The sequence below is a fragment of the Diachasma alloeum genome, unplaced genomic scaffold, assembly GCF_001412515.2.
Source record: "Diachasma alloeum isolate Michigan unplaced genomic scaffold, Dall2.0 Dall_scaffold_00308, whole genome shotgun sequence".
In the NCBI taxonomy this organism is placed as follows: Eukaryota; Metazoa; Arthropoda; class Insecta; order Hymenoptera; family Braconidae; genus Diachasma; species Diachasma alloeum.
In genome coordinates, this window is record NW_021680447.1 from 1441239 (window position 1) to 1451142 (window position 9904).

The following is a 9904-nucleotide window of genomic DNA, read 5'->3' on the forward strand; positions in this document are numbered from 1 at the left end:
CCGAGTTCCCCCACCGCAAATCCCAAAATCGGCAGGTGTGTTCCCGTGTTCTCGTGACGTCACAGATCCCGACGCGCAGTAATACACGGCATCCTCCTCGGTTTCTCAAGCGGTTGCTCGATACCCCTCTCTCCCGCCCCCCCGGCCCCACCAAAAAAACCACTCGATTTCGCCGGGAACGCTGTCCCATGCGTGTGTAAATCCCTCGGTACCTCTGTATTAGTGGATTCTGCGCCTCTCACCGGTGGAACTGCTTTCGATTGTTGGCGGGCCCCGCCATCTTGCTTTCAGTGAGCTAGCGAGCGGCAGTAAGAGAAGCCGTCCGTTGTAATCCACATTCGACAAACCGTTTTAAGGGACACACACGTAAGCCCCTCCCCACCTAAACTCAAAACTCATAACTCCCAAAAAAAAGAAGGCAAAAACGTACAACAATAAGGAATTAAAAAAAAAGGAATCACGCATCGCATTCAGTTGATCCCGAAAAATTGTCATTGAATTATCCCTTGTAATTTGTCAAGTAAAATCTCACAAATAAATTATTAAATCACGTTTTATCTGGGGGGCATTGGGTCGAGGAGTTAATCCAATAATCCGGGGATTGAGTGAATTATCGATATTCGAGTTTGCAACCAGAATTTAACGAGTATCTAACTGAAAGTTCTCTTTTATTTCAATCAACGATTAATATCGAGCCAGGATGTCAGAGCGGGAGGACAACGTCTACAAGGCGAAGCTTGCTGAGCAGGCCGAGCGCTACGATGGTGAGCACATTTTCATTTTTAGTCGGTTTCTTTAATTATTCCAGTGGTGAAGCGCACGGTAAACCCCGGGGACTTGTGCTCCGTTCGTCGGGGGAATTTGGTCGATCAGTTGGAAATCCTGGAGCTCCGTTACTCCGAAAGTAGTCGCATGTCGAAAGAGAGAGAGAATGAGAAAGAGAGTGAGGGGAAAGAGAGAGGGAATACTTCGGCATTTTGTCGATGTGAAAAATGGTGGGTCTGTTCGAAGCCCCGGAAATCGAGAATTTCTGTCTGTCTGATGACGGCGGAGGGGCGGAGGGGCTTGTAAAGGGTTGAGGGGGCCGGGAGGGGGGCTGAGGGCCTCGGGGAAAACGTCAAATGTGCTTGGCTCACGTACAGGCACGAGTGGGCACTCGTGCCGGCGAAATTATTCTCGTTTCGTTGCTGAAATTTTTCCCCTTTCTGGAGGCAATGCGGGAAATTATTCTATTCCAGGGGGTCTGCGCGAACTCCGGGGCCTGGGGGAGGGTGCCCTCTCTCGGGGGATGATGGGGGACGGTATTTTTCGTGAGGGATACTACGTTGCTAGGCGTGCTTCGACCGTTCTGCCGAGCTGCGGCGTTCATAGATAAGTTCCCTATGCCATTTTCTTCACGTTAACGATGACGCATTCAACACCCACCCGATCCGGCCGGTGGCCCCTCTCCCACACCTACTTTGTGGTAGGGTGAACAGGCCAATTGCTGGACGGTTTAGGGAAATTTCGTGGTACACTGGTGGAAATTTTTGGAGATTTCAGGGGAGCGATTTTGATCGTTTTATGTCGACATGAAATCGTTATTTTCAACCAATGACAAGTCCTGGATTCGGAATACTCAGCTAGGATGGGTTGAAATTTATGATTTTATGTCGACATAAAACGAGCAAAATCGCTCCCCAGGGAAGGTATTGTAGGAAATTATAGGAAATCTCATGGAAGTGACGTTGAATCGAATTTAGGAAAAAATGGTCAAGTTTCGAGTTTTCAGAATTCACGGATGTTCATGGATTTTTTGGGGGGGAGTGAGATGGAAATTTTAACTTGATTTCATTTTCAGGGGAGCATGAATATTCAGCAATAAAATGATATGAATTTTCAATTTTACCCGGAATTTACCTCATTTTTCAGATTTTTTACAGAATAGTTGAACTGAAAAATAGAGTATTTCATGGATTTCCAGATCATTTGAACAGAAAATCAATGGAACATGTGATTTTTCAATGACAAGATTTCCGGAAATTTCAGTGGAACTTGAAGACGATAAAAATTTCCGGAATTTGGCACGGAAAATTCAGATGACAAATTTTTAACAGTGTGGGATCTAAAATAGAAGAATCATCTGAATGGGGATACGATGGCTTCGACACCTTCAAAGATGTTTTAATTGGCAGAAAAAAATTATTTGAATTTATGCCTCTGTATCGTAATACATGATATTAATTAACAGGGGGGGGAGGTCCCTGATAGTCCATAAAAGCGAAAGCAAAAGCGACAGGATTAATAATTAAAAAGTAATTAACAGCATGGAGCTCATCGCGAAGATGAGAAAGCGAATAAGTAACAATAAAAGTAATAGTAATGATGATAATAATTTGGAGTAGTCAAAAGGGGTCTTAATTACAACATGCAAGACATGACTTGCAGTGGAGGCATTGTTGGCACTTGGACCAACCACTTAGGACTATAAGATGCAACAGATTGAACATTAAATTAGCAGAAAAAAATTATTTGAAGGGAAATTAACAAAACGAAAGGTAATTAAATTAAGAAATAGTTGAGTGCAGCCGAAACCTCTAATTTCTGGACGACTGGGCCATATTTTTTTTATTTAGTCAATGACGATCAGTAAAACAAATAACTAATAATTAAACAAATAATTAATTAATCGCATGATTATACACGAGTAATATTATTGAAAGGGGAAATAATCAGTACAATTTTTATTTTATTATTTATGGAATATTCAATGCACGTTGAAATCGTCCGGAAACTAGCCCCCGTCCAGAAATAGCCTTTTCATCCTGACGGTCACTAAATTTTCGGACACTTTTCTCACATGTTAATTTCCCTAGGAGTTTCGGACACTTTTACGGAATTTACATATCAATCACAATTTTTGAGGGCTCAAATCTGTATTATCTGAAATGTCAATAATAATTTTTTCAGTTCAATGATCGGAATAAATATTTCCCCTAAATTTCCAGAATGAAAAGTCTGTTGACCTGTTTACCATACTGCTAGACTGGGGTTTACGAATTGGAGTATTTGAGAAATAGTTTTTCATTCGGGAAATCTGGGGGAAATATTTGTTCCGTTCGTCGAACTGAAAAATCTCCAGTTGAATAATGAAATTCTGATAGGGGAGTGTGCGGCAAAGTGAAACAGCCGAAAACGACTATTTGACGCAATTCAAGCGAGAATAATTTTTTTTCCATCAAATTTTGTTTATTGAATTTCTTTATATATTAATAATAATAATTTTCTAGTCGTCATATAATTCAATTGATTAGATTAGGAGACTCAGCATCGCATTTTCCTTTTTCCCCCTGGGCCTTGCTCTGGACTTTGAATTTCGCTGTTCCATTTTCTTCTCAATTAATCTATCGGCAAAATCTTCTCTGGTCAAAACGTCTCAATAATTTTCCATTGTACAGAATGGAAAATTATTATTCTCATTAGTCCTCCCAAGAATGAAAAAAAGTATTTAATAAAAAAAAATTTTTTGCTTGAATTGCGTCAGTTTTTCGCCTGTTTCAGTCTGCCCCTCTCTCTCTCTCCTAAATATTGACATTTAAGCGGTAACAAAAGGCCACCATTTCCTCGAAAGTTTAAAAAAAAATTCCTGCTCCAAGTGATTAATATTAATATTAATATTGGTATTAATATTAGTGATTGCGATTTTTTAATCCAAAGCGCATTGATCTTCATCATCATCTCCTGCAGATTAATGTATTTCGATTTGTAAAAATATCGAGAACTTTCGGCAGGAAATTTGTTCAAAAATTTTGAAAATCAGCGGCATTGTGTTACCCTTTAAGGTAATATATATATGAGTCCATGAAAATTTAGTGACTCGGGATTAAAAGGTCTATTGTGGGGAATGAGGAATTGCTTGCAGGTTTCTTGGGATTGAGGAATTTTTTGGGGGCGAGGGAAGCCTCGTGAGGGCTCTCCCTTTTCAGGGGGGTTTTGAGCGCAGGGGGAAGTTGGCCTCGGCCTTGAGAAATCGACCATTGGAAAAATCGCGGTTGGCATTGCGATTCTTTTTTTTGCTGGGGGGAGTCCTTTTGGGGAAATTTTTCACGATTTTTTGATGGATTTTTCATTGCCATTCTGGCCTTTATGACCCTCGTGACAGTTTTATTTTACAAATTTGAGTTCTTTGTAACTCATAAAGTAGTCAACAAAAATTGTGGATTTATTTCTATGGATTTTCTCGTTCTGAGCCTTGTGACAGGTTTATTCCACAAATTTGTTTTTTTCGTGAGTTAAAAACTTATGAACGAAAATTCTTAATGATTTTTTATGGATTTTCACTCATTCTGACCGTTGTGACAATCTATTGGCTCTTTATTTCTTTATTTATGAATTTTTCGGCCTCATTCTGACCCGCATGACCCTTGTGCTAGGTTTATTTCACAAATTTGATTTTTTGTGAGCCAAAAACTTCAAAACAAAAATTTTGGATTATTTTGTTAAATGAGTTTTTCACTCATTTTGACTCTTAGGAAAATCTACTAGCCCTTAATTTCTTTTATTTGCGAATTTTTCAGGCTCATTCTGAGCCTGATGACCTTTGTGGCAGTTTTATGTCAACAATTTGTTTTGACGATTAACGAAAAATGGATAAAAATGACCCTTGTCACAGTTTTATTTCACAAATTAAATTTTTTTGTGGCTCAATAACTTGTCAACAAAAATTCTTGATGATTTATTGATGGATTTTTTCCTCACTCTGGCCCTTGTCACAATCTACTAGCTCTTCATTTTAGTATTTATAAATTTTTCTGTCTCATTCTGACCCTTACGACAGGTTTATTTCACAAATTTGTTTTTTCCCGGAGTCGAAAATTTCTCAACAAAAATTCTTAATGATTTTTTGTTGATTTCTTCCGTCTTTATTTTTTATCGATGCATTTTTTATCTCATCCTGACCCTTCTGCACCTTACATCAATTTTAATTCACAAATTTGATTATTTCGTTATTCAGAAACTTGTCAACACTTCGCATTCATTTGAATTGAGCAATTTATCCATTGATGAATCCCTCAAGTAACAACAAATTACGAGCATTCGTGCGTGTGAAAAAGTATCGATAATAGTTGAATGGAGTTCCCAGAGCCACTGGGAGATCGATTTTCCCATTGTAGAGTGCGAGTTAATTTTTTTTATTGAAATGAAACAAAATCGGGAAGAGAGTGATAACTGATATTATTAATAGATGAAAGGCGAAGGGAGGGAAGACACGTGGAAAGGGCAGAATATATTTATATATGTGATCTTTGTGGAAGGTGGTAAAAGGGTAGGTTGGAGTTAAATTTGAGGGTTGGGAGAGAGCGTCGCAGGCTAGGCTGTTGGGTAAAGGGGGTGACAAGAGAAGGGAGGTCATAGCTGAAGGAAAGTATTGATCTGCTACCCCGCCATCCTCTCTTCCTGTATAACACGACTACGCTTTCTATACTGCCTTCATACTAATTCCAAGTTTCATAACATCTTTTTTTGCGTGCAACATTTTCGATTGTTCACTTTGCGGGAATTTTTTTTTTGCACGAAATATAGTTTTTCGAACGGTTCTTAGGGGATCGGCAGTTCAGTGGGTTATCGAGTTCATAAATATTTTATTGGCTGTAGAGATATGCTCGACAATGTTTTTTTGCAGTTCTTTGTTTGTTTGATCAATAAATATTATTTATAGAATTTATTTTGAGGGGTTTTCGAGTGTACAGATGAGGGAAATTGTTGGGCGAGATTTTTGTGGGGAAGTTCTCGAGGTAGATAGAAGGCCTCTGGAATTTTTTGGGAATCTACTTTTTTATTGAGATTTTTAGGAAAGAATCTTGGAAATTGGAGATTAAGGATGAAATTATTTTGATGAAATTTATGAATTTTATTCGTAAATGAATTGGTTTAGAGGAAAATTTTGAGAGATCTTTTGTGGGGAATTTAATTCTGTTTTTTCAAACAATAATGTTTGTTTCATCAATAAATCTTATTTATAGAATTTATTTTGAGAGGTTTTCCTGTGTAGAGATGAGGGGAATTGTTGAGGGAAATTTTTGCTCTGAAATTTTTTAGAAGGCTTCTGGCATTTTTTGGGAATCTACTTTTTTCGTTAGATTTTTGTGGATGAATCTTGGCAATCGTAGATTAAAGATGAAATCATTTCGATAAAATGGATGAATTTTATTCGCAAATGAATGGGTTTAGAGGAAAATGTTGACAGAAAACGTTTGTGAGGGATTTAATTCTCTATTTTTACAAATAATCTATGGAATTGTAACTTTGAAGCCATTAAAGAAAAATGACGCTGCACCAAAAATGGAATATTTTATTTTGTTAATTCTTGAAACCAAATGGCTGCAAAATAAAACGTCAGAATGGCTGTTCAGTAGGAAATATAATGAATGAAAAATGAAAGTCTATTGAATTCCCGCTTAAATATGTTGGTTGCAGACATGCATAAATATTGAGTTGACATCAATATTGTTTAGAGAACAACCACATGTTTTAGAGAATTTAATTCTCTATCAAAATTTATTGCGAATAAATTACTCAAAACTTCTGGTAAATTTTGACAATATAATTCCTTAAATATCGCAAAATGAAAATTATTCTCTAGAAATAATTCCCAAGACGTTAGCAAAAGAATCCTGTGTACTTTCACCAATTGATTTCTGAAAAGAAAATTGTTGATTCATTTTTCCATTAACTTTAGTGCTTCGTTCAAATGTTTCTAATGAATAAATCTGTAATCCCGCAGAGATGGTCGAGGCGATGAAGAAGGTGGCATCCCTGGACGTTGAGTTGACCGTTGAGGAGAGAAATCTACTCTCGGTTGCATACAAAAATGTCATTGGAGCGAGGAGAGCATCATGGCGAATAATATCCAGTATCGAGCAGAAGGAGGAGAACAAGGGTGCTGAGGATAAACTCGAGATGATACGCCAGTACAGATCTCAAGTTGAGAAAGAACTCAGGGACATTTGTGCGGACATACTTGATGTACTTGACAAACATCTGATTCCCTGTGCATCCACGGGCGAATCCAAAGTCTTCTATTACAAAATGTGAGTGCTCATTCATTCGTTATTTAATTATCTCGATAACAGGTTTTGAAGAAATGTCAACAGATATCCATTCATTGCTGGGATAATTCTGTAGATAGTTTTGAGGAACTACAAATGATTGGTAATCGTTTTCAAAATGATCTGGACAACGAAAATATTCTATTTCACTTGCTTCACAACAAATTAAAATTAACAAAATTAATTAAAATAATAGTAGTAATAATTATAAAACTGACAAATTAACTATTTGAAATCATAATAATTCTTCTCATTAAAATATAATAATAGTTTTCCCTAATTTTATGATAGTAGTAACATAATAATTTTAATTAATTAAAATTAGAAAATTTGTACATTCGAAATGTCAAGGAATGTCTTCCCAAAGAAATTTTCTATTCTTCAAGAAAAATCTTGGCAGTCTTTTATAAAGTCGCTCTTTCTTGCAACATTTCAAAGAATAATTTGAATTAACTAACAAATCACGTCTGTTGGCTCGTTTAATTAGGCTCTGAACTCTATGATGACACATAATATCTAGAGTTTTTTCTCAAAGAAAATTTCTAATTCTATAATCGCTAAAATATAGTAATTCAAGCAAAAAATTGTTTATTCTTAAAAAATCATCTGTCTTTTTGTTTTAACAAACATCAGAAAATAATTTTAATTGTTAATTGATCAATTATCGAAGTTGGAAAAATGTTAAAAGACTCTGTAGACAATTCCTTTTTCTTGAAAACATATCTTCCAACAATTTCACCTCAAAACACTCATTTTTCAGACAGTTACGTAAATAGCGGAATGTTCCATTCCACTTGATACACAAATGGAGTAATTAATTCCGCCCACTTAATTAGGCAATTATCTCTATTATGACACAAAATGTCAAGAGTTGTCTTTTGTCTCTCAAAGAAAATTTTTCCCTCTGTAATCACGAAAATGTAGGAACTCAAACAAACAAGATTAATGAATGATCTATAATTTTACAGGAAGGGTGATTATCACCGCTACCTAGCCGAGTTTGCAATTGGCACAGACAGGAAAGAAGCAGCTGAGAAGTCTTTAATAGCATACAAAGAAGCCAGCGAAATTGCAATGACAGAATTACCACCAACTCATCCAATTCGTCTAGGATTAGCCCTTAACTTTTCTGTATTTTATTACGAGATACTCAATAGTCCAGACCGAGCGTGTCGTCTGGCAAAGGCAGCATTCGACGATGCTATTGCCGAGTTGGATACATTATCTGAGGAGAGTTACAAAGATTCAACCCTAATCATGCAATTACTCAGGGACAACCTCACTTTATGGACATCCGATATGCAGGGTGACGGTAAGAACTTTTGAAGCTACTTTTCACTGGGTCAATGTTACTTTGTGATCAGTTTTTTGGGAAATCTCGAAATTTATGAGGGAATAAGGGGATTTTTGTAGAGGCATTTCGTAAAGCCGTTAAACTCTGTTTTGTTTGGGAAAATGGAAAATTATTCAAAAGAAAATCGATCACGAAATAAAATTGAACAGGAGACGTTTTTCGTGAAAAAAATTATTTTGATTTCTTTTCAAATTCGACGCTCTGTTGAAGAACTCCTCAGTAATATTTTTGAAAAATCGATAATGAAGTGAAAATTCATTCATGATTTCAGTCCAAATCTTGAAATTTGAGAGGGATAAGGGAATTTTCGTGGAAATATTTTTGTAGAGAAAAACGAGAGCTACAAAAGAGTTCTTCGGGAAAATTTTGTTATTTTCCTTGGGTTCAAAGATATTGATGAAAAATGCAAATAACTGTTAAAAATATTTGTATTTACAACTTAGAAAATATTTGTTTTTAGAACTGAAAAACATTTTTGCTTCCGAATGGAAACTATGTAATTGTAATTTTTTTCGATTTCCTAATTTTGGGTGGAAATGCTTAGAAATGTCATGAAACGTGAAGAAATGATGTTTTTAAAAAATATCTGTATGTATGTATGTCTGTGGTCATGTGTGTGCGTATGTCCCCAATTGCCCCCATAACTCGAGAACGGTTAGCGCAAAGAACTTGAAATTTTGGCTGCTATCTGCTACTATTGATACTCAAAACTAGGCTAAATTTCAGCTCGATCGGTTGAGCGGTTCCTGAGATACAGCAATTCCTCAAAAATCGTTTTTTGCCGATATCTCCTGAACCATTCGACCGATTCGATTTTTTTTTTCAAAATACTCGTCGTGATGATACCTATCTAAATGGATCGAAAAAAGACCATTACACCCCAGGCAATGTGGTTTTATTCTCGTTTTTTCATTTTTTCGCTGAAATTGCTTGTAAACATGATAACTTAAAAAATAATCGAGATAGAAACTTCAAACTTGGTAGGATTTCAGGTCTTGTGATAACAAAGTTTGGTATTTTGGATGAGCAAAATCGGACCAATAGTTTCGGAGATATTCAACTTTTTATGTGAAACTGTTTTGCTCAATATCTCAAAAATTATACAACCGATTTCAATTTTTTTTCTTCAAAATGTTAGTCTTGAGGTCATCTATCTGCATCAATCATAATATGTATACCCCTCTATAGAAACTTTTCAAGATAGTGCCGTTTTTGTATTTTTTTGGTCAGAATTCACTCTTGAACACTATAACATGGATTAAAATCATGGAAACCTATTGAAACATTGACTACTAGTTAGGATTGTCAAATAACATTCCTATATCCAATTTTAGGTCAATATATTCAATAGTTACTGAGATAGAACAATTTATCAAAGATTTTTAAGAAGAAAAGGATCAACGCATCTATATTTAACTGTTCATTTTCACTCTAGGCTGACTTAGAAAGATCTTTTTTTTTT

General features: G+C 36.1%; 1 protein-coding gene across 2 annotated transcripts in view; it reads left to right on the top strand.

Moving 5' to 3' along the window:
- Positions 1-9904, top strand: part of LOC107039864 (14-3-3 protein epsilon) — a gene marked incomplete at its 5' end in the record, with an annotated part of 13112 nt that continues 3208 nt past the window's right edge. The window contains 4 exon segments of one of the 2 annotated variants that reach the window (XM_015259708.1): positions 1-366; positions 700-764; positions 6764-7070; positions 8057-8400. In XM_015259708.1, coding sequence (XP_015115194.1) covers positions 701-764; positions 6764-7070; positions 8057-8400 — 715 coding nt within the window. 2 annotated transcript variants of the gene reach the window in all.